Raw genomic sequence first — 24471 nt, forward strand, 5'->3', positions numbered from 1 at the left:
AGGGGAGGAGGGATGGAGGGAGGAGTGTAATGATGTCATGTCATAGTATCGTGGGGACCAGGTTAGAGTTACTAGATAAGTGGCTTGGGGCCACGGAGTCTACATTCCGTTATGTCAGAGGAGATGACTGATGTTGATGATAGCATGATGGATGGACAGGATATATGACTTGGGGTAAAGAGTAATAACATCACAGAACGGGAGTGCCCATGATGATTACCAGATGTTCGTGGAGAGACTTGTAACAGAGTGTATATATATATAGAGAGAGTGGATCTTTGTTCTGGAGTTAGGAAGTCGGCAGAGGCAGGGCTACCCCCCTTACCCCACCCCACCCAAAACAAGAGAGGTGCAGCAGTATCTCAGTATGAACAGAACTCAGTTATCTGGAAGAGAAGAGAGGAGAAAAACACCAACCATCAACTGGAGAGGAAAGACGGGACTTGTGTGCGTGTGTTTGTGTTTGTGTTAATGTTTGTGTGTGTGTATGTTTGTGTGTGTGTGTGTGCGTCTGTGTATTTGCGTTTGTGTGTGTGTGTACGTGTGTGTGTGTATTGTGTGTCTCACCTCTACAGGTGTATCGGAGGTCAGAGAAGAGGATATGTTCCTGTGAGAAGACAAACAGTCCCAGTCTCCCTCCAGCCAGAGTTCTGTCATACACCGGCCCTGAGTCAGCTAGGATGGACCTGCCCTCATACACCACTACTCTACAACACACACACACACACACACACACACACACACACACACACACACACACATTGAGTCAGCTGGAAGAGACACCATCAAACACCACTATCTTGTACATACACAAAGAGGTTAGATGCCAAAGTTCAGAGGTTAATTAGGTACCTGATGAAGCCAGTCTTGGGTCGGTGGATGAGGTTAGGAGTTAGGGGTTAGGAGTTAGGGGTTAGGAGTTAGGAGTTAGGAGTTAGGGTAAGAGTTAGGGGTTAGGAGTTAGTGTTAGAGTTAGGGGTTAGGAGTTAGGGTAAGAGTTGGGGTTGGGGTTGGGGTTGGGGTTGGGGTTAGGGGTTAGGGTTAGGGTTAGGGTTGGAGGTTAAGTACCTTATGAAGCCAGTCTTGGGTCGGTGGATGAGGTGCCAGGGTTAGAGTTAGGGGTTAGGGGTTAGGGGTTAGGAGTTAGGGTAAGAGTTAGGGGTTAGGAGTTAGTGTTAGAGTTAGGGGTTAGGAGTTAGGGTAAGAGTTGGGGTTGGGGTTGGGGTTGGGGTTAGGGTTAGGGTTAGGGTTAGGGTTGGAGGTTAAGTACCTTATGAAGCCAGTCTTGGGTCGGTGGATGAGGTTAGGAGTTAGTGTTAGAGTTAGGGGTTAGGAGTTAGTGTTTAGTGTTTAGGAGTTAGGGGTTAGGGTTAGAAGGAGGGTTAGGGTTAGGGTTAGGGTTAGGGGTTGGGAGTTAGGGTAAGAGTTAGGGTTGGGGTTGGGGGTTAGGGTTAGGGTTAGGGGTTAGGAGTTAGTGTTAGGGTTGGGGTTAGGAGTTAGGAGTAAGAGTTAGGGGTTAGGAGTTAGTGTTAGGTTGGGGTTAGGAGGTTAGGGTTAGGGTTAGGGGTTAGGAGTTAGGGTAAGAGTTAGGGGTTAGGAGTTAGTGTTAGGGTTAGGGGTTAGGAGTTAGGGTAAGAGTTAGGGGTTAGGAGTTAGGGTAAGAGTTAGGGGTTAGGAGTTAGGGTAAGAGTTAGGGGTTAGGAGTTAGGGTAAGAGTTGGGGTTGGGGTTAGGGTTAGAGTTAGGGGTTAGGAGTTAGGGTAAGAGTTGGGGTTAGGGTTAGAGTTAGGGGTTGGGGTTAGGGTAAGAGTTAGGGTTGGGGTTGGGGTTAGGGTTAGGGTTGGAGTTAGGGTTAGGGTTAGGGGTTAGGGTTGGAGGTTAAGTACCTGATGAAGCCAGTCTTGGGTAGGTGGATGAGGTTAGGAGTTTGTGTTAGAGTTAGGGGTTAGGAGTTAGGGTAAGAGTTAGGGTAAGAGTTGGGGTTAGAGTTAGTGTTAGAGTTAGGGGTTAGGAGTGGAGGGTTAGATGGGTAGAGTTGGGGTTGGGGTTGGGGTTAGAGGTTGGGGTTAGGGTTAGTTAGGTTAGGGTTGGAGGTTAAGTACCTTATGAAGCCGGTCTTGGGTCGGTGGATGAGGTGCCAGGGTTAGGGGTTAGGGTTGGGTTAGAGTTAGGGTTAGGGGTTGGAGGTTAAGTACCTTATGAAGCCTGTCTTGGGTCGGTGGATGAGGTGCCAGGGTTAGGGGTTAGGGTTAGGGTTAGGGTTAGGGTTGGAGTTAAGTACCTTGAAGCCGGTCTTGGAGTCGGTGGATGAGGTGCAGGGTTAGGGTTAGGGTTAGAGTTAGGTTTAGGGTTGGAGGTTAAGTACCTTATGAAGCCGGTCTTGGGTCGGTGGATGAGGTGCCATGCAGTTAGGGTTAGGTTAGGGTTAGGAGTTAGGGTTGGGAGTTAGGCGCTGGCGGAGATGGTCTTGGGTTGGAATTAGATGAGGGTGCCAGGGTTAGGGGGTTAGGGTTAGGGTTAGAGTTAGGGTTAGGGTTGGAGGTTAAGTACCTTATGAAGCCTGTCTTGGAGTGGGTGTTGGATGAGGTGCCAGGGTTAGGGTTAGGGTTAGGGTTAGAGAGTTAGGGTTAGGGTTGGAGGTTAAGTACCTTATGAAGCCGGTCTTGGGTCAGTAGATGAGGTGCCAGGGTTAGGGGGTTAGGGTTGGGAGAGTTAGGGTTAGGGTTGGAGTTAAGTACCTTATGAAGCCTGGTCTTGGGTCGGTGGATGAGGTGCCTGGGTTAGGGAGTTAGGGTTCGGGTTAGAGTTAGGGTTAGGGTTGGAGGTTAAGTACCTTATGAAGCCTGTCTTGGGTCGGTGGATGAGGTGCCAGGGTTAGGGGTTAGGGTTAGGGTTAGGGTTAGAGTTAGGGTTGGAGGTTAAGTACCTTATGAAGCCGGTCTTGGGTCGGTGGATGAGGTGCCAGGGTTAGGGTTAGGGTTAGGGTTAGAGGTTAGGGTTGGAGGTTAAGTACCTTATGAAGCCTGTCTTGGGTCGGTGGATGAGGTGCCAGGGTTAGGGGTTAGGGTTAGGGTTAGGGTTAGGGTTAGGGTTAGGGTTAGGGTTAGGGTTGGAGGTTAAGTACCTTATGAAGCCGGTCTTGGGTCGGTGGATGAGGTGCCAGCGGTAAGCAGTGTAGTCCTTCCAGCCCATGTTGTTGGGATCGTGCCACAGGGTGCGAACCTGAGGCCCACACACAGAGTTTACTTTAGGGTTAGGGTGTGTGTGTGTGTGTGTGTGTGTGTGTGTGTGTGTGTGTGTGTGTGTGTGTGTGTGTGTGTCTGTGTGTGTGTGTGTGTGTGTGTGTGTGTGTGTGTGTGTGTGTGTGTGTGTGTGTGTGTGTGTGTGTGTGTGTGTGTGTGTGTGTGTGTGTGTGTGTGTGTGTGTGTGTGTGTGTGTGTGTGTGTGTGTGTGTGTGTGTGTGTGTGTGTGTGTGTGTGTGTTGTGTGTGTGTGTGTGTGTGTGTGTGTGTGTGTGTGTGTGTGTGTGTGTGTGTGTGTGTGTGTGTGTGTGTGTGTGTGTGTGTGTGTGTGTGTGTGTGTGTGTGTGTGTGTGTGTGTGTGTGTGTGTGTGTGTGTGTGTGTGTGTGTGTGTGTGTGTGTGTGTGTGTGTGTGTGTGTGTGTGTGTGTGTGTGTGTGTGTGTGTGTGTGTGTGTGTGTGTGTCTGTGTGTGTGTGTGTGTGTGTGTGTGTGTGTGTGTGTGTGTGTGTGTGTGTGTGTGTGTGTGTGTGTGTGTGTGTGTGTGTGTGTCTGTGTGTGTGTGTGTGTGTGTGTGTGTGTGTGTGTGTGTGTGTGTGTGTGTGTGTGTGTGTGTGTGTGTGTGTGTGTGTGTGTGTGTGTGTGTGTGTGTGTGTGTGTGTGTGTCTGTGTGTGTGTGTGTGTGTGTGTGTGTGTGTGTGTGTGTGTGTGTGTGTGTGTGTGTGTGTGTGTGTGTGTGTGTGTGTGTGTGTGTGTGTGTGTGTGTGTGTGTGTGTGTGTGTGTGTGTGTGTGTGTGTCTGTGTGTGTCTGTGTGTGTCTGTGTGTGTGTGTGTGTGTGTGTGTGTGTGTGTGTGTGTGTGTGTGTGTGTGTGTGTGTGTGTGTGTGTGTGTGTGTGTGTGTGTGTGTGTGTGTGTGTGTGTGTGTGTGTGTGTACCTGCTGCATGGTGTTTCCTGTGTGCCACAGTGCATTTCGGAGGGGCCTCCCGGGGCCTGAGGTTGAGTTGACAACTTTGAGAGAGACACCAGCGTTCCCAAACGCCCTGGAAGGCCTCTTCTTCCAGTAGGCCTGGCTGACCTGGCAGGGTTAGAGGTTAGAGGTTAGGCCTGGCTGACTGTGCAGGGTTAGAGGTTAGAGGTTAGGCCTGGCTGACCTGGCAGGGTTAGAGGTTAGAGGTTAGGCCTGGCTGACCTGGCAGGGTTAGAGGTTAGAGGTTAGGCCTGGCTGACCTGGCAGGGTTAGAGGTTAGAGGTTAGGCCTGGCTGACCTGGCAGGGTTAGAGGTTAGAGGTTAGGCCTGGCTGACCTGGCAGGGTTAGAGGTTAGAGGTTAGGCCTGGCTGACCTGGCAGGGTTAGAGGTTAGAGGTTAGGCCTGGCTGACCTGGCAGGGTTAGAGGTTAGAGGTTAGGCCTGGCTGACCTGGCAGGGTTAGAGGTTAGAGTTTAGGCCTGGCGCAGGTTAGAGGTTAGAGTTAGGCCTGGCTGACCTGGCAGGATTAGAGGTTAGAGGTTAGGCCTGGCTGACCTGGCAGGGTTAGAGGTTAGAGGTTAGGCCTGGCTGACCTGGCAGGGTTAGAGGTTAGAGTTTAGGCCTGGCTGACCTGGCAGGATTAGAGGTTAGAGGTTAGGCCTGGCTGACCTGGCAGGGTTAGAGGTTAGAGGTTAGGCCTGGCTGACTGTGCAGGGTTAGAGGTTAGAGTTTAGGCCTGGCTGACCTGGCAGGGTTAGAGGTTAGAGTTTAGGCCTGGCTGACCTGGCAGGGTTAGCAGTTACAGGTTTGAGGTTAGAGTTTAGGCCTGGCTGACCTGGCAGGGTTAGAGGTCAGATGTCAGAGGTGTGTGTGTGTGTGTGTACTCCTGACTGACCTGTTTCCACATGACAACGTAAAACCGTCTGCTGGACTGGAAGGAGAACACAAACCCTACATAGTCATCATCACGGTCTGTGTTCACGTAGAATGTCCCACTGAAGTCTACCGCACGGAACTCATCAAAACCTGAGAACACACACACATGCACGCACAGACACACAACGCCGAAACGCAGGCATGCACACGCATTCACAAACACACATGAAAACCACACAAAGTACAAACAACACCCAGGTCAGCGTTAATGTTTTAAGGTAAGAGGTTAGGGGTCATACCCAAGGCGATGCCAGGGTCAGAGTTTGCAGTCTGTAGCAGTTCAGTGCCGTGTCCTCGGACCACCCACAGAGGGTCAGACTGAGTGGTCCCCAGAGGGTCCAACAGAACCGTCTGAAACGTCCTGAAGTCTGTAACCTCGATACCACTGTTCTCTGAACAAACATCTAATGCATCTGGTATACTGTCATTATCAAAGTCATCCTTACAAGCATCACCACGACCATCATCTAGAGACAGAGGAGGGCGAGAGAGAGAGAGAGAGAGAGAGAGAGAGAGAGAGAGAGAGAGAGAGAGAGAGAGAGAGAGAGAGAGAGAGAGAGAGAGAGAGAGAGAGAGAGAGAGAGAGAGAGAGAGAGAGAGAGAGAGAGAGAGAGAGAGAGAGAGAGAGAGAGAGAGAGAGAGAGAGAGAGAGAGAGAGAGAGAGAGAGAGAGAGAGAGAGAGAGAGAGAGAGAGTCATTATCAAAGTCATCTTTACAGAGACTGATAACGGTACAAACACACTGATAATGTGGTGTGTGTTTTTGTTTGTGTGTATGTGTGTTTGTGTGTATTTGTGTGCTTGTGTGTTTGTTTGTGTGCCAGAGTCACAATTATTTGAGTCACAAGCAAGTCTCAAGTCACAAGGTCCGAGTCTCAAGTCGAGTCCCAAGTAGAACAGGTTGAGTCTCGAGTCAAGGCCAAGTCGTGCATTCTAAGAGCAAGTCAAATCGAGTCACACATGTTTTCAAGTCAAGTAAAAAAAACGTATTCAACTACAAATCGAGACCTTGGGACTAGAATGTTTTATCTGACATTTCTGTAAAAAAATGAAAAACTAGAAAGTTCTATCTGCATAAAACCATTTGAACTTGGTGCTCTAAGGATGTGTGGTGGTGGAGGAGGGGCCTCAGGGCACACAGTGTGGTGGTGGAGGAGGGGCCTCAGGGCTCTCAGTGTGGTGGTGGAGGAGGGGCCTAAGGGCACACAGTGTGGTGGTGGAGGGAGGGGCCTCAGGGGCACACAGTGTGGTGGTGGAGGAGGGGCCTCAGGGCACACATGTGTGGTGGAGGGGGGCCTGGGGCACACAGTGTGGTGGTGGAGGAGGGGCCTCAGGGCACACAGTGTGGTGGTGGAGGAGGGGCCTCAGGGCACACAGTGTGGTGGTGGAGGAGGGGCCTCAGGGCCACACAGTGTGAGTGGTGGAGGAGGGGCCTCAGGGCCACAGTGCGGAGAGTGGAGGAGGGGGCCTCAGGGCAGCACAGATGTGGTGGTGGAGGAGGGGGCCTAGGGCACCACAGTGTGTGGTGGTGGAGGAGGGGCCTCCAGGGCACACAGTGTGGTGGTGGAGAGAGGGGCCTAAGGGCACACAGTGTGGTGGTGGAGGAGGGGCCTGAGGGCACACAGTGTGGTGGTGGAGGAGGGGCCTCAGGACACACAGTGTGGTGGTGGAGGAGGGGCCTCAGGGCCGTGGTGGTGGAGAGGGCCTGAGGGCTCACAGTGTGGTGGTGGAGGAGGGGCCTCAGGGCACACAGTGTGGTGGTGGAGGGGCTGGGCACCGGTGGTGAGTGGAGGAGGGGCCTCAGGGCACACAGTGTTGGTGGAGGAGGGGCCTAAGGGCACAAAGAGTGGTGGTGGAGGAGGGGCCTAAGGGCCACAGTGTGGTGTGTGGAGGAGGGGCCTCAGGGCACACAGTGTGGTGGTGGAGGAGGGGCCTCAGGGCCTGTGTGGTGGTGGAGGAGGGGCCTCAGGGCACACGGTGTGGTGGTGGAGGAGGGGCCTCAGGGCACACAGTGTGGTGTGGTGGAGGAGGGGCCTCAGGGCACACAGTGTGGTGGTGGAGGGGGGCCTCAGGGCACACAGTGTGGTGGTGGAGGAGGGGCCTGAGGGCACACAGTGTGGTGGTGGAGGAGGGGCCTCAGGGCACACAGTGTGGTGGTGGAGGAGGGGCCTGGGGGCACACAGTGTGGTGGTGGAGGAGGGAGCCTCAGGGCACACTAGTGTGGTGGTGGAGGAGGGGGCCTCAGGGCACACAGTGTGGTGGTGGAGGAGGGGCCTGAGGGCACACAGTGTGGTGGTGGAGGAGGGGCCTCAGGGCACACAGTGTGGTGGTGGAGGGGGGGCCTCAGGGCACACAGTGTGGTGGTGGAGGAGGGGCCTCAGGGCACACAGTGTGGTGGTGGAGGAGGGGCCTGAGGGCACACAGTGTGGTGGTGGAGGAGGGGCCTCAGGGCACACAGTGTGTTGTGAAATCTGTGAATGTATTGTCATGTTTTTAAAATTGTATAATCTACCTTAATTTTGCCGGACCCCAGGAAGAGTAGCTGCTGCCTTGGCAACAGCTAATGGGGATCCATAATAAATACAAATACAAATAAGGTTCTATCTGCAATCCAATCACTAGCCTGAACAAATACAGATGGACCAATCAGAACACGTCTTTGCCATCTTCCTCAAAGTATGGTCTAGGCTAGTCTAGACAGCAATAATGGTATGCAAGCAAAAAAAACTACACTGTCAGAAATATTAAAGTAAATTATATTGTCACATCGTTGTTCAGTGATGACAGTCATTCGTCTGAAGATCATAATACATGTCTTAAGAAAGAAGAATTCACTACAAAACAGTTCTGAGATTAGGGATGTGAAAAATGGGATGCTCAATATCTCAGAACTATGCTTTTTGCAATTCCAAATGAAAGCTTCATAAGTAAATTATCAATTTCAAGCAATTTTGACATACCAAAAGAGCAGTAGGTCTATGCTAGTAATAAAGAGCAGGAGGTCTATACTAGTAATAAGAGCAGGAGGTCTATACTAGTAATAAAGAGCAGGAGGTCTATGTTAGTAATAAAGAGCAGGAGGTCTATACTAGTAATAAAGAGCAGGAGGTCTATACTAGTAGTAAAGAGCAGGAGGTCTATACTAGTAATAAGAGCAGGAGGTCTATACTAGTAGTAAAGAGCAGGAGGTCTATACTAGTAATAAAGAGCAGGAGGTCTATACTAGTAATAAGAGCAGGAGGTCTATACTAGTAATAAAGAGCAGGAGGTCTATGCTAGTAATAAGAGCAGGAGGTCTATGCTAGTAATAAAGAGCAGGAGGTCTATACTAGTAATAAAGAGCAGGAGGTCTATGCTAGTAATAAAGAGCAGGAGGTCTATGCTAGTAATAAGAGCAGGAGGTCTATGCTAGTAATAAAGAGCAGGAGGTCTATGCTAGTAATAAAGAGCAGGAGGTCTATACTAGTAATAAGAGCAGGAGGTCTATACTAGTAATAAGAGCAGGAGGTCTATACTAGTAATAAAGAGCAGGAGGTCTATACTAGTAATAAAGAGCAGGAGGTCTATACTAGTAATAAAGAGCAGGAGGTCTATACTAGTAGTAAAGAGCAGGAGGTCTATACTAGTAGTAAAGAGCAGGAGGTCTATACTAGTAATAAGAGCAGGAGGTCTATACTAGTAATAAAGAGCAGGAGGTCTATACTAGTAATAAAGAGCAGGAGGTCTATACTAGTAATAAGAGCAGGAGGTCTATGCTAGTAATAAGAGCAGGAGGTATATGCTAGTAATAAGAGCAGGAGGTCTATACTAGTAATAAGAGCAGGAGGTCTATACTAGTAATAAGAGCAGGAGGTCTATGCTAGTAATAAGAGCAGGAGGTCTATGCTAGTAATAAGAGCAGGAGGTCTATGCTAGTAATAAGAGCAGGAGGTCTATACTAGTAATTGTTGCTTGATGTCCCATTGCTGGTGAGCTTGCAAAGTAAACAATACAAATTATTGTTCACCAATCAATTTTTTGAGCTTTATATTTATTTATGGCATTCCTCTCTCCCTCCAATTTGACATTTGCACAGCACCCGATCCTCTAGCTGTACAGCAAATCAGCTATCTGTTCGGCAGCTCAGTGGTTCTCAAACTGTTTGACCTGTGACCCCCCAAAATGAGTTTTTGAAAGCTTGCGACCCCCGCACACACACATGCACGCGCGCACAGGGAGAACACGAACGCACAATCGCTACGCAAATGTAGCCTGCCATTACAGCCATAAGCGGTGATGCATTTTCAGAACACAGCATACAGAAATAGACAGCGTTTCACTCAATTATTTTTTGCTGAAAGTCATTAACGTTAGCGGTCTATATCAACTAGGGATGTCATGTCACATTGTGACGTCTCTGGAGTCCAGAGTATGCATCAGAGGTCGCAGGATGGAAAGCAGGATCTGTCTGCAGCCTTTTTCTTCCTTACAAATATCATCATTAATTCACCAGAATATGTTACTTCTTCATCCTATAAGTATTGAAGGTAGTGAGATGTTCCAGCTATCTGTAGACATACAGCCAGTATCACCACTGAGGTATGGAATTATAAACCCACCCAAACTAGGCCTATCTGAAATATGAAAATGAACAATGAAATTACCAGTATTGTTCTGGTAAAGAGAAAATAAAACAATTGCTTTCTGGTCGCTAATCAGGATATGTGGGCCTAACTTTAAACACCAACGCTGATGACTGGTGTGTGTGTGTGTGTGTGTGCATGTGTGTGTGCATGTGTGTTCATGTGTGTGTGTGTGTGTGTGTGTGTGTGTTTTGTGTGTGTGTGCATGTGTGTGTACTGACTGTCTGCGTCTATCTGGTCAGTGTTCGGCACCAGTCGGCAGTTGTCACGGTCGTCAGGGATACCATCGTTGTCATCGTCATGGTCGCAGGCGTCGCCAATGCCGTCTCTGTCATGGTCAACCTGGTTGCTATTGGCAATGTAGCGACAGTTGTCGAGGGAGTTCTGATGACCGTCCTCATCTATATCCTGATTATCATCACAGCGATCACCTATCAGATCACTGTCTGAATCACTCTACACACACACACACACACACTCACACACACACACACACACACACACACACACACACACACACACACACAAACACCTGGTTAGCATTACAGCAGTCCAAAAAGGTCCCTAATACTTTGTTCAGATTACTGAGCTGAACTGTAGACCGTGCTGTCTGGTTTTAAACTGTAGACCGTACTGGTTGGTTTTAAACTGTAGACCGTACTGGCTGGTTTTAAACTGTAGACCGTACTGGCTGGTTTTAAACTGTAGACCGTACTGGCTGGTTTTAAACTGTAGACCGTGCTGGCTGGTTTTAAACTGTAGACCGTACTGGCTGGTTTTAAACTGTAGACCGTACTGGCTGGTTTTAAACTGTAGACCGTACTGGCTGGTTTTAAACTGTAGACCGTACTGGCTGGTTTTAAACTGTAGACCGTGCTGGCTGGTTTTAAACTGTAGACCGTGCTGGCTGGTTTTAAACTGTAGACCGTGCTGGCTGGTTTTAAACTGTAGACCGTGCTGGCTGGTTTTAAACTGTAGACCGTACTGGCTGGTTTTAAACTGTAGACCGTGCTGGCTGGTTTTAAACTGTAGACCGTACTGGCTGGTTTTAAACTGTAGACCGTACTGGCTGGTTTTAAACTGTAGACTGTACTGGCTGTTTTTAAACTGTAGACTGTGCTGGCTGGTTTTAAACTGTAGACCGTACTGGCTGGTTTTAAACTGTAGACCGTACTGGCTGGTTTTAAACTGTAGACTGTGCTGGCTGGTTTTAAACTGTAGACCGTGCTGGCTGGTTTTAAACTGTAGACCGTGCTGGCTGGTTTTAAACTGTAGACCGTACTGGCTGGTTTTAAACTGTAGACCGTACTGGCTGGTTTTAAACTGTAGACCGTACTGGCTGGTTTTAAACTGTAGACCGTACTGGCTGGTTTTAAACTGTAGACCGTACTGGCTGGTTTTAAACTGTAGACCGTACTGGCTGGTTTTAAACTGTAGACCGTACTGGCTGGTTTTAAACTGTAGACCGTACTGGCTGATTTTAAACTGTAGACCGTACTGGCTGGTTTTAAACTGTAGACCGTACTGGCTGGTTTTAAACTGTAGACTGTACTGGCTGGTTTTAAACTGTAGACCGTACTGGCTGGTTTTAAACTGTAGACCGTACTGGCTGGTTTAAACTGTAGACCGTACTGGCTGGTTTTAAACTGTAGACCGTGCTGGCTGGTTTTAAACTGTAGACCGTACTGGCTGGTTTTAAACTGTAGACCGTGCTGGATGGTTTTAAACTGTAGACCGTGCTGGCTGGTTTTAAACTGTAGACCGTACTGGCTGGTTTTAAACTGTAGACCGTGCTGGCTGGTTTTAAACTGTAGACCGTACTGGCTGGTTTTAAACTGTAGACCGTACTGGCTGGTTTTAAACTGTAGACTGTACTGGCTGGTTTTAAACTGTAGACCGTGCTGGCTGGTTTTAAACTGTAGACCGTACTGGCTGGTTTTAAACTGTAGACCGTACTGGCTGGTTTTAAACTGTAGACTGTGCTGGCTGGTTTTAAACTGTAGACCGTGCTGGCTGGTTTTAAACTGTAGACCGTGCTGGCTGGTTTTAAACTGTAGACCGTACTGGCTGGTTTTAAACTGTAGACCGTGCTGGCTGGTTTTAAACTGTAGACCGTACTGGCTGGTTTTAAACTGTAGACCGTGCTGGCTGGTTTTAAACTGTAGACCGTGCTGGCTGGTTTTAAACTGTAGACCGTACTGGCTGGTTTTAAACTGTAGACCGTGCTGGCTGGTTTTAAACTGTAGACCGTACTGGCTGGTTTTAAACTGTAGACCGTACTGGCTGGTTTTAAACTGTAGACTGTACTGGCTGGTTTTAAACTGTAGACTGTGCTGGCTGGTTTTAAACTGTAGACCGTACTGGCTGGTTTTAAACTGTAGACCGTACTGGCTGGTTTTAAACTGTAGACCGTACTGGCTGGTTTTAAACTGTAGACCGTACTGGCTGGTTTTAAACTGTAGACCGTACTGGCTGGTTTTAAACTGTAGACCGTGCTGGCTGGTTTTAAACTGTAGACCGTGCTGGCTGGTTTTAAACTGTAGACCGTACTGGCTGGTTTTTAAACTGTAGACCGTGCTGGCTGGTTTTAAACTGTAGACCGTACTGGCTGGTTTTAAACTGTAGACCGTACTGGCTGGTTTTAAACTGTAGACCGTACTGGCTGGTTTTAAACTGTAGACCGTACTGGCTGGTTTTAAACTGTAGACCGTGCTGGCTGGTTTTAAACTGTAGACCGTACTGGCTGGTTTTAAACTGTAGACCGTACTGGCTGGTTTTAAACTGTAGACCGTACTGGCTTGTTTTAAACTGTAGACCGTACTGGCTGGTTTTAAATTGTAGACTGTGCTGGCTGGTTTTAAACTATAGACCGTGCTGGCTGGTTTTAAACTGTAGACCGTACTGGCTGGTTTTAAACTGTAGACCGTACTGGCTGGTTTTAAACTGTAGACCGTACTGGCTGGTTTTAAACTGTAGACCGTACTGGCTGGTTTTAAACTGTAGACCGTACTGGCTGGTTTTAAACTGTAGACCGTACTGGCTGGTTTTAAACTGTAGACCGTACTGGCTGGTTTTAAACTGTAGACCGTACTGGCTGGTTTTAAACTGTAGACTGTGCTGGCTGGTTTTAAACTGTAGACCGTACTGGCTGGTTTTAAACTGTAGACCGTACTGGCTGGTTTTAAACTGTAGACCGTGCTGGCTGGTTTTAAACTGTAGACCGTGCTGGCTGGTTTTAAACTGTAGACCGTGCTGGCTGGTTTTAAACTGTAGACCGTACTGGCTGGTTTTAAACTGTAGACCGTGCTGGCTGGTTTTAAACTGCAGACCGTGCTGGCTGGTTTTAAACTGTAGACCGTACTGGCTGGTTTTTAAACTGTAGACCGTACTGGCTGGTTTTAAACTGTAGACCGTACTGGCTGGTTTTAAACTGTAGACCGTACTGGCTGGTTTTAAACTGTAGACCGTACTGGCTGGTTTTAAACTGTAGACCGTATTGGCTGGTTTTAAACTGTAGACCGTGCTGGCTGGTTTTAAACTGTAGACCGTACTGGCTGGTTTTAAACTGTAGACCGTACTGGCTGGTTTTAAACTGTAGACCGTACTGGCTGGTTTTAAACTGTAGACCGTGCTGGCTGGTTTTAAACTGTAGACCGTACTGGCTGGTTTTAAACTGTAGACCGTGCTGGCTGGTTTTAAACTGTAGACCGTGCTGGCTGGTTTTAAACTGTAGACCGTACTGGCTGGTTTTAAACTGTAGACCGTGCTGGCTGGTTTTAAACTGTAGACCGTACTGGCTGGTTTTAAACTGTAGACCGTACTGGCTGGTTTTAAACCGTAGACTGTACTGGCTGGTTTTAAACTGTAGACTGTGCTGGCTGGTTTTAAACTGTAGACCGTACTGGCTGGTTTTAAACTGTAGACCGTACTGGCTGGTTTTAAACTGTAGACTGTGCTGGCTGGTTTTAAACTGTAGACCGTGCTGGCTGGTTTTAAACTGTAGACCGTGCTGGCTGGTTTTAAACTGTAGACCGTGCTGGCTGGTTTTAAACTGTAGACCGTGCTGGCTGGTTTTAAACTGTAGACCGTACTGGCTGGTTTTAAACTGTAGACCATGCTGGCTGGTTTTAAACTGTAGACCGTGCTGGCTGGTTTTAAACTGTAGACCGTACTGGCTGGTTTTAAACTGTAGACCGTGCTGGCTGGTTTTAAACTGTAGACCGTACTGGCTGGTTTTAAACTGTAGACCGTACTGGCTGGTTTTAAACTGTAGACTGTACTGGCTGGTTTTAAACTGTAGACCGTGCTGGCTGGTTTTAAACTGTAGACCGTACTGGCTGGTTTTAAACTGTAGACCGTACTGGCTGGTTTTAAACTGTAGACCGTACTGGCTGGTTTTAAACTGTAGACCGTACTGGCTGGTTTTAAACTGTAGACCGTACTGGCTGGTTTTAAACTGTAGACCGTGCTGGCTGGTTTTAAACTGTAGACCGTGCTGGCTGGTTTTAAACTGTAGACCGTACTGGCTGGTTTTAAACTGTAGACCGTGCTGGCTGGTTTTAAACTGTAGACCGTACTGGCTGGTTTTAAACTGTAGACCGTACTGGCTGGTTTTAAACTGTAGACCGTACTGGCTGGTTTTAAACTGTAGACCGTACTGGCTGGTTTTAAACTGTAGACCGTGCTGGCTGGTTTTAAACTGTAGACCGTACTGGCTGGTTTTAAACTGTAGACCGTACTGGCTGGTTTTAAACTGTAGACCGTACTGGCTGGTTTTAAACTGTAGACCGTACTGGCTGGTTTTAAATTGTAGACTGTGCTGGCTGGTTTTAAACTATAGACCGTGCTGGCTGGTTTTAAACTGTAGACCGTACTGGCTGGTTTTAAACTGTAGACCGTACTGGCTGGTTTTAAACTGTAGACCGTACTGGCTGGTTTTAAACTGTAGACCGTACTGACTGGTTTTAAACTGTAGACCGTACTGGCTGGTTTTAAACTGTAGACCGTGCTAGCTGGTTTTAAACTGTAGACCGTGCTGACTGGTTTTAAACAGTAGACCGTGCTGACTGGTTTTAAACTGTAGACCGTGCTGACTGGTTTTAAACTGTAGACCGTACTGGCTGGTTTTAAACTGTAGACCGTGCTAGCTGGTTTTAAACTGTAGACCGTACTGGCTGGTTTTAAACTGTAGACCGTGCTAGCTGGTTTTAAACTGTAGACCGTACTGGCTTGTTTTAAACTGTAGACCGTGAAGGCTGGTTTTAAACTGTAGACCGTGCTAACTGGTTTTAAACTGTAGACCGTGCTGACTGGTTTTAAACTGTAGACCGTACTGGCTGGTTTTAAACTGTAGACCGTGCTAGCTGGTTTTAAACTGTAGACCGTGCTGACTGGTTTTAAACTGTAGACCGTGCTGACTGGTTTTAAACTGTAGACCGTGCTGACTGGTTTTAAACTGTAGACCGTACTGGCTGGTTTTAAACTGTAGACCGTGCTAGCTGGTTTTAAACTGTAGACCGTGCTGACTGGTTTTAAACTGTAGACCGTGCTGACTGGTTTTAAACTGTAGACCGTGCTGGCTGGTTTTAAACTGTAGACCGTACTGGCTGGTTTTAAACTGTAGACCCGTGCTGACTGGTTTTAAACTGTAGACCGTGCTGGCTGGTTTTAAACTGTAGACCGTACTGGCTGGTTTTAAACTGTAGACCGTGCTGGCTGGTTTTAAACTGTAGACCGTGCTGGCTGGTTTTAAACTGTAGACCGTACTGGCTGGTTTTAAACTGTAGACCGTGCTGGCTGGTTTTAAACTGTAGACCGTACTGGCTGGTTTTAAACTGTAGACCGTACTGGCTGGTTTTAAACTGTAGACCGTACTGGCTGGTTTTAAACTGTAGACCGTACTGGCTGGTTTTAAACTGTAGACCGTGCTGGCTGGTTTTAAACTGTAGACCGTACTGGCTGGTTTTAAACTGTAGACCGTACTGGCTGGTTTTAAATTGTAGACTGTGCTGGCTGGTTTTAAACTATAGACCGTGCTGGCTGGTTTTAAACTGTAGACCGTACTGGCTGGTTTTAAACTGTAGACCGTACTGGCTGGTTTTAAACTGTAGACCGTACTGGCTGGTTTTAAACTGTAGACCGTACTGGCTGGTTTTAAACTGTAGACTGTGCTGGCTGGTTTTAAACTGTAGACCGTACTGGCTGGTTTTAAACTGTAGACCGTGCTAGCTGGTTTTAAACTGTAGACCGTACTGGCTGGTTTTAAACTGTAGACCGTGCTAGCTGGTTTTAAACTGTAGACCGTGCTGACTGGTTTTAAACTGTAGACCGTGCTGACTGGTTTTAAACTGTAGACCGTACTGGCTGGTTTTAAACTGTAGACCGTGCTAGCTGGTTTTAAACTGTAGACCGTGCTGACTGGTTTTAAACTGTAGACCGTGCTGACTGGTTTTAAACTGTAGACCGTGCTGGCTGGTTTTAAACTGTAGACCGTACTGGCTGGTTTTAAACTGTAGACCGTGCTAGCTGGTTTTAAACTGTAGACCGTGCTGACTGGTTTTAAACTGTAGACCGTGCTGACTGGTTTTAAACTGTAGACCGTGCTGGCTGGTTTTAAACTGTAGACCGTACTGGCTGGTTTTAAACTGTAGACTGTACTGGCTGGTTTTAAACTGTAGACCGTGCTGGCTGGTTTTAAACGGTAGAACGTACTGGCTGGTTTTAAACTGTAGACCGTACTGGCTGGTTTTAAACTGTAGACCGTGCTGGCTGGTTTTAAACTGTAGACTGTACTGGCTTGTTTTAAACTGTAGACCGTATTGGCTGGTTTTAAACTGTAGACCGTACTGGCTGGTTTTAAACTGTAGACCGTACTGGCTGGTTTTAAATTGTAGACTGTGCTGGCTGGTTTTAAACTGTAGACCGTGCTGGCTGGTTTTAAACTGTAGACCGTACTGGCTGGTTTTAAACTGTAGACCGTACTGGCTGGTTTTAAACTGTAGACCGTACTGGCTGGTTTTAAACTGTAGACCGTGCTGACTGGTTTTAAACTGTAGACCGTGCTGGCTGGTTTTAAACTGTAGACCGTACTGGCTGGTTTTAAACTGTAGACCGTACTGGCTGGTTTTAAACTGTAGACCGTACTGGCTGGTTTTAAACTGTAGACCGTACTGGCTGGTTTTAAACTGTAGACCGTGCTGGCTGGTTTTAAACTGTAGACCTTGCTGGCTGTTTTTAAACTGTAGACTGTGCTGGCTGGTTTTAAAATGTAGACCGTACTGGCTGGTTTTAAACTGTGGACCTTGCTGGCTGGTTTTAAACTGTAGACTGTGCTGGCTGGTTTTAAAATGTAGACCGTACTGGCTGGTTTTAAACTGTGAGACCGTACTGGCTGGTTTTAAACTGTAGACCGTGCTGGCTGGTTTTAAACTGTAGACCGTACTGGCTGGTTTTAAACTGTAGACCGTGCTGACTGGTTTTAAACTGTAGACCGTATTGGCTGGTTTTAAACTGTAGACCGTGCTAGCTGGTTTTAAATTGTAGACCGTGCTGGCTGGTTTTAAACTGTAGACCGTGCTGGCTGGTTTTAAACTGTAGACAGTACTGGCTGGTTTTAAACTGTAGACCGTGCTGACTGGTTTTAAACTGTAGACCGTGCTAGCTGGTTTTAAACTGTAGACCGTGCTGGCTGGTTTTAAACTGTAGACCGTGCTGACTGGTTTTAAACTGTAGACCGTACTGGCTGGTTTTAAACTGTAGACCGTACTGGCTGGTTTTAAACTGTAGACCGTACTGGCTGGTTTTAAACTGTAGACCGTACTGGCTGGTTTTAAACTGTAGACAGTACTGGCTGGTTTTAAACTGTAGACCGTACTGGCTGGTTTTAAATTGTAGACTGTGCTGGCTGGTTTTAAACTGTAGACCGTGCTGGCTGGTTTTAAACTGTAGACCGTACTGGCTGGTTTTAAACTGTAGACCGTACTGGCTGGTTTTAAACTGTAGACCGTATTGGCTGGTTTTAAACTGTAGACCGTACTGGCTGGTTTTAAACTGTAGACCGTGCTGGCTGGTTTTAAACTGTAGAACGTACTGGCTGGTTTTAAACTGTAGACCGTGCTGGCTGGTTTTAAACTGTAGACCGTATTGGCTGGTTTTAAACTGTAGACCGTATTGGCTGGTTTTAAACTGTAGACCGTATTGGCTGGTTTTAAACTGTAGACCGTATTGGCTGGTTTTAAACTGTAGACCGTACTGGCTGGTTTTAAACTGTAGACCGTATTGGCTGGTTTTAAACTGTGAGACCGTACTGGCTGGTTTTAAACTGTAGACCGTGCTGGCTGGTTTTAAACTGTAGACCTTGCTGGCTGGTTTTAAACTGTAGACTGTGCTGGCTGGTTTTAAAATGTAGACCGTACTGGCTGGTTTTAAACTGTAGACCTTGCTGGCTGGTTTTAAACTGTAGACTGTGCTGGCTGGTTTTAAAATGTAGACCGTACTGGCTGGTTTTAAACTGTAGACCGTACTTGCTGGTTTTAAACTGTAGACCGTACTGGCTGGTTTTAAACTGTAGACCGTGCTGGCTGGTTTTAAACTGTAGACCGTGCTAGCTGGTTTTAAACTGTAGACAGTGCTGGCTGGTTTTAAACTGTAGACCGTGCTGGCTGGTTTTAAACTGTAGACCGTACTGGCTGGTTTTAAACTGTAGACCGTGCTAGCTGGTTTTAAACTGTAGACCGTGCTAGCTGGTTTTAAACTGTAGACCGTGCTGGCTGGTTTTAAACTGTAGATCGTGCTGGCTGGTTTTAAACTGTAGACCGTGCTGGCTGGTTTTAAACTGTAGACCGTGCTGGCTGGTTTTAAACTGTAGACCGTACTGGCTGGTTTTAAACTGTAGACCGTACTGGCTGGTTTTAAACTGTAGACCGTACTGGCTGGTTTTAAATTGTAGACTGTGCTGGCTGGTTTTAAACTGTAGACCGTGCTGGCTGGTTTTAAACTGTAGACCGTACTGGCTGGTTTTAAACTGTAGACCGTACTGGCTGGTTTTAAACTGTAGACCGTATTGGCTGGTTTTAAACTGTAGACCGTACTGGCTGGTTTTAAACTGTAGACCGTGCTGGCTGGTTTTAAACTGTAGACCGTACTGGCTGGTTTTAAACTGTAGACCGTGCTGGCTGGTTTTAAACTGTAGACCGTATTGGCTGGTTTTAAACTGTAGACCGTATTGGCTGGTTTTAAACTGTAGACCGTATTGGCTGGTTTTAAACTGTAGACCGTACTGGCTGGTTTTAAACTGTAGACCGTACTGGCTGGTTTTAAACTGTAGACCGTACTGGCTGGTTTTAAACTGTAGACCGTACTGGCTGGTTTCAAACTGTAGACCGTGCTGGCTGGTTTTAAACTGTAGACCTTGCTGGCTGGTTTTAAACTGTAGACTGTGCTGGCTGGTTTTAAAATGTAGACCGTACTGGCTGGTTTTAAACTGTAGACCTTGCTGGCTGGTTTTAAACTGTAGACTGTGCTGGCTGGTTTTAAAATGTAGACCGTACTGGCTGGTTTTAAACTGTAGACCGTACTGGCTGGTTTTAAACTGTAGACCGTACTGGCTGGTTTTAAACTGTAGACCGTACTGACTGGTTTTAAACTGTAGACCGTACTGGCTGGTTTTAAACTGTAGACCGTGTTGGCTGGTTTTAAACTGTAGACCGTACTGGCTGGTTTTAAACTGTAGACCGTATTGGCTGGTTTTAAACTGTAGACCGTACTGGCTGGTTTTAAACTGTAGACCGTATTGGCTGGTTTTAAACTGTAGACCGTGCTGGCTGGTTTTAAACTGTAGACCGTGCTGGCTGGTTTTAAACTGTAGACCGTGCTGGCTGGTTTTAAAATGTAGACCGTATTGGCTGGTTTTAAACTGTAGACCGTACTGGCTGGTTTTAAACTGTAGACCTTGCTGGCTGGTTTTAAACTGTAGACTGTGCTGGCTGGTTTTAAAATGTAGACCGTACTGGCTGGTTTTAAACTGTAGACCGTGCTGGCTGGTTTTAAACTGTAGACCATACTGACTGGTTTTTAAACTGTAGACCGTATTGGCTGGTTTTAAACTATAGACCGTACTGGCTGGTTTTAAACTGTAGACCTTGCTGGCTGGATTTAAACTGTAGACTGTGCTGGCTGGTTTTAAACTGTAGACCGTACTGGCTGGTTTTAAACTGTAGACCGTACTGGCTGGTTTTAAACTGTAGACCGTACTGGCTGGTTTTAAACTGTAGACTGTACTGGCTGGTTTTAAACTGTAGACCGTGCTAGCTGGTTTTAAACTGTAGACCGTGCTGACTGGTTTTAAACTGTAGACTGTTCTGATTATCATCACAGTGATCATCAGTCTACAGACACATACAGTGGGGAGAACAAGTATTTGATACACTGCCGATGTTGCAGGTTTTCCTACTTACAAAGCATGTAGAGGTCTGTAATTTTTATCATAGGTATACTTCAACTGTGAGAGAAATGAATCTAAAACAAAAAATCCAGAAAATCACATTGTATGATTTTTAAGTAATTAATTTGCATTTTATTGCATGACATAAGTATTTGATCACCTACCAACCAGTAAGAATTCCGGCTCTCACAGACCTGTTAGTTTTTCTTTAAGAAGCCCTCCTGTTCTCCACTCATTACCTGTATTAACTGCACCTGTTTGAACTCGTTACCTGTATAAAAGACACCTGTGCACACACTCAATCAAACAGACTCCAACCTCTCCACAATGGCCAAGACCAGAGAGCTGTGTAAGGACATCAGGGATAAAATTGTAGACCTGCACAAGGCTGGGATGGGCTACAGGACAATAGGCAAGCAGCTTGGTGAGAAGGCAACAACTGTTGGCGCAATTATTAGAAAATGGAAGAAGTTCAAGATGACGGTCAATCACCCTCGGTCTGGGGCTCCATGCAAGATCTCACCTCGTGGGGCATCAATGATCATGAGGAAGGTGAGGGATCAGCCCAGAACTACACGGCAGGACCTGGTCAATGACCTGAAGAGAGCTGGGACCACAGTCTCAAAGAAAACCATTAGTAACACACTATGCCGTCATGGATTAAAATCCTGCAGCGCACGCAAGGTCCCCCTGCTCAAGCCAGCGCATGTCCAGGCCCGTCTGAAGTTTGCCAATCACCATCTGGATGATCCAGAGGAGGAATGGGAGAAGGTCATGTGGTCTGATGAGACAAAAATAGAGCTTTTTGGTCTAAACTCCATTCGCCATGTTTGGAGGAAGAAGAAGGATGAGTACAACCACAAGAACACCATCCCAACCGTGAAGAATGGAGGTGGAAACATCATTCTTTGGGGATGCTTTTCTGCAAAGGGGACAGGATGACTGCACCGTATTGAGGGGGAGGATGGATGGGGCCATGTATCGCGAGATCTTGGCCAACAACCTCCTTCCCTCAGTAAGAGCATTGAAGATGGGTCGTGGCTGGGTCTTCCAGCATGACAACGACCCGAAACACACAGCCAGGGCAACTAAGGAGTGGCTCCGTAAGAAGCATCTCAAGGTCCTGGAGTGGCCTAGCCAGTCTCCAGACCTGAACCCAATAGAAAATCTTTGGAGGGAGCTGAAAGTCCGTATTGCCCAGCGACAGCCCCGAAACCTGAAGGATCTGGAGAAGGTCTGTATGGAGGAGTGGGCCAAAATCCCTGCTGCAGTGTGTGCAAACCTGGTCAAGACCTACAGGAAACGTATGATCTCTGTAATTGCAAACAAAAGTTTCTGTACCAAATATTAAGTTCTGCTTTTCTGATGTATCAAATACTTATGTCATGCAATAAAATGCAAATTAATTACTTAAAAATCATACAATGTGATTTTCTGGATTTTTGTTTAAAGTTCTGTCTCTCACAGTTGAAGTGTACCTATGATAAAAATGACAGACCTCTACATGCTTTGTAAGTAGGAAAACCTGCAAAATCGGCAGTGTATCAAATACTTGTTCTCCCCACTGTACACACCTAGTTAGCATTACAGCAGTCCAAAAAGGTCCCTAATACGTTGTTCAGATTACTGAGCTGAAATGTAGACCGTGCTGGCTGGTTTTAAACTGTAGACCGTACTGGCTGGTTTTAAACTGTAGACCGTACTGGCTGGTTTTAAACTGTAGACCGTACTGGCTGGTTTTAAACTGTAGACCGTGCTGGCTGGTTTTAAACTGTAGACCGTACTGGCTGGCTGTAGACCGTACTGGCTGGTTTTAAACTGTAGACCGTACTGGCTGGTTTTAAACTGTAGACCGCACTGGCTGATTTTAAACTGTAGACCGTGCTGGCTGGTTTTAAACTGTAGACCGTGCTGGCTGGTTTTAAACTGTAGACTGTACTGGCTGGTTTTAAACTGTAGACCGTATTGGCTGGTTTTAAACTGTAGACCGTACTGGCTGGTTTTAAACTGTAGACCGTACTGGCTGGTTTTAAACTGTAGACCGCGCTGACTGGTTTTAAACTGTAGACCGTACTGGCTGGTTTTAAACTGTAGACCGTGCTGGCTGGTTTTAAACTGTAGACTGTGCTGGCTGGTTTTAAACTGTAGACCGTACTGGCTGGTTTTAAACTGTAGACCGTGCTGGCTGGTTTTAAACTGTAAACCGTACTGGCTGGTTTTAAACTGTAGACCGTATTGGCTGGTTTTAAACTGTAGACCGTATTGGCTGGTTTTAAACTGTAGACTGTGCTGGCTGGTTTTAAACTGTAGACCGTACTGGCTGGTTTTAAACTGTAGACCGTGCTGGCTGGTTTTAAACTGTAGACCGTATTGGCTGGTTTTAAACTGTAGACCGTGCTGGCTGTGTACCACACACACACACACACACACACACACAGGTAAACACAAACACACAGGTAAACACAAACACACAGGTAAAACACACACACAGGTAAACACAAACACACAGGTAAACACACACACACAGGTAAACACAAACACACAGGTAAACACACACACACAGGTAAACATACACATAGGTAAACACACACATAGGTAAACACGAACACACAGGTAAACACACACATAGGTAAACACGAACGCACAGGTAAACACACACACAGGTAAACACAAACACACGGGTAAACACAAACACACAGGTAAACACACACACACAGGTAAACACAAACACACAGGTAAACACAAACACACACAGGTAAACACACACACACGGGTAAACACAAACACACAGGTAAACACACACACACGGGTAAACACAAACACACAGGTAAACACAAACACACACAGGTAAACACACACACACGGGTAAACACAAACACACAGGTAAACACAAACACACACAGGTAAACACACACACAGGTAAACACACACACACAGGTAAACGCGAACACACAGGTAAACACAAACACACACAGGTAAACACAAACACACAGGTAAACAAAAACACACAGGTAAACACAAACACACAGGTAAACACACACACACAGGTAAACACACACACAGGTAAACACACACACACAGGTAAACACACACACAGGTAAACATACACATAGGTAAACACACACACAGGTAAACACGAACACACCGACATAAACAACATAAGCGTTGTGTACCTGTGTCGGGTTGTGTACTAAAGGACAGTTGTCACATTGGTCCCCCACTCCGTCCAGGTCTGTATCTCTCTGCTCAGTGTTATACAGCAGGGGGCAATTATCACGCTCATTCAGCATCTCTACACACACAGACACACAGAGAGATCTACCATGGGAACGAATGGGTTAGGGCAGAGAGATCTACCATGTGAAGGAATGGGTTAGGGCAGAGAGATCTACCATGTGAAGGAATGGGTTAGGGCAGAGAGATCTACCATGTAAAGGAATGGGTTAGGGCAGAGAGATCTACCATGTGAACGAATGGGTTAGGGCAGAGTGATCTACCATGTGAAGGAATGGGTTAGGGTAGAGAGATCTACCATGTGAAGGAATGGGTTAGGGCAGAGTGATCTACCATGTGAAGGAATGGGTTAGGGCAGAGAGATCTACCATGTGAACGAATGGGTTAGGGCAGAGTGATCTACCATGTGAAGGAATGGGTTAGGGCAGAGAGATCTACCATGTGAAGGTATGGGTTAGGGCAGAGAGATCTACCATGTGAAGGAATGGGTTAGGGAGCAGAGATCTACCATGTGAAGGAATGGGTTAGGGCAGAGAGATCTACCATGTGAAGGAATGGATTAGGGCGAGACTTTGCCAAAGCTACAGAACTCCTTCCTTATTGTGTATGTCTGTATGGCCCAGGATTGGAAGGGACTCCTTCCTTATTGTGTCTGTCTGTATGGCCCAGGATTGGAAGGGACTCCTTCCTTATTGTGTCTGTCTGTATGGCCCAGGATTGGAAGGGACTCCTTCCTTATTGTGTCTGTCTGGCCCAGGATTGGAAGGGACTCCTTCCTTATTGTGTATGTCTGTATGGCCCAGGATTGGAAGGGACTCCTTCCTTATTGTGTCTGTCTGTATGGCCCAGGATTGGAAGGGACTCCTTCCTTATTGTGTCTGTCTGTATGGCCCAGGATTGGAAGGGACTCCTTCCTTATTGTGTCTGTCTGTATGGCCCAGGATTGGAAGGGACTCCTTCCTTATTGTGTATGTCTGTATGGCCCAGGATTGGAAGGGACTCCTTCCTTATTGTGTCTGTCTGGCCCAGGATTG

The 24471-nt window shown here is 47.0% G+C and overlaps 1 protein-coding gene across 1 annotated transcript in view; it reads right to left on the reverse strand.

Moving 5' to 3' along the window:
• Nucleotides 1–350: 350 nt before the first annotated feature.
• The window catches only part of LOC121553556 (thrombospondin-2-like), a 41040-nt gene continuing 16919 nt past the window's right edge, over nt 351–24471 (reverse strand). Inside the window, exons 9-16 of the mRNA XM_045216235.1 lie at nt 23377–23495; nt 9984–10218; nt 5381–5608; nt 5101–5231; nt 4173–4313; nt 3124–3221; nt 568–707; nt 351–386 (exon numbers count right to left, since the gene is read on the reverse strand). Of these exons, the coding sequence (XP_045072170.1) occupies nt 379–386; nt 568–707; nt 3124–3221; nt 4173–4313; nt 5101–5231; nt 5381–5608; nt 9984–10218; nt 23377–23495 (1100 nt within the window). The 3' untranslated portion in view covers nt 351–378. The remainder of the gene's footprint in view (nt 387–567; nt 708–3123; nt 3222–4172; nt 4314–5100; nt 5232–5380; nt 5609–9983; nt 10219–23376; nt 23496–24471) is intronic.

The sequence above is a fragment of the Coregonus clupeaformis genome, unplaced genomic scaffold (genome assembly GCF_020615455.1).
Source record: "Coregonus clupeaformis isolate EN_2021a unplaced genomic scaffold, ASM2061545v1 scaf0644, whole genome shotgun sequence".
NCBI classification, from domain to species: Eukaryota; Metazoa; Chordata; class Actinopteri; order Salmoniformes; family Salmonidae; genus Coregonus; species Coregonus clupeaformis.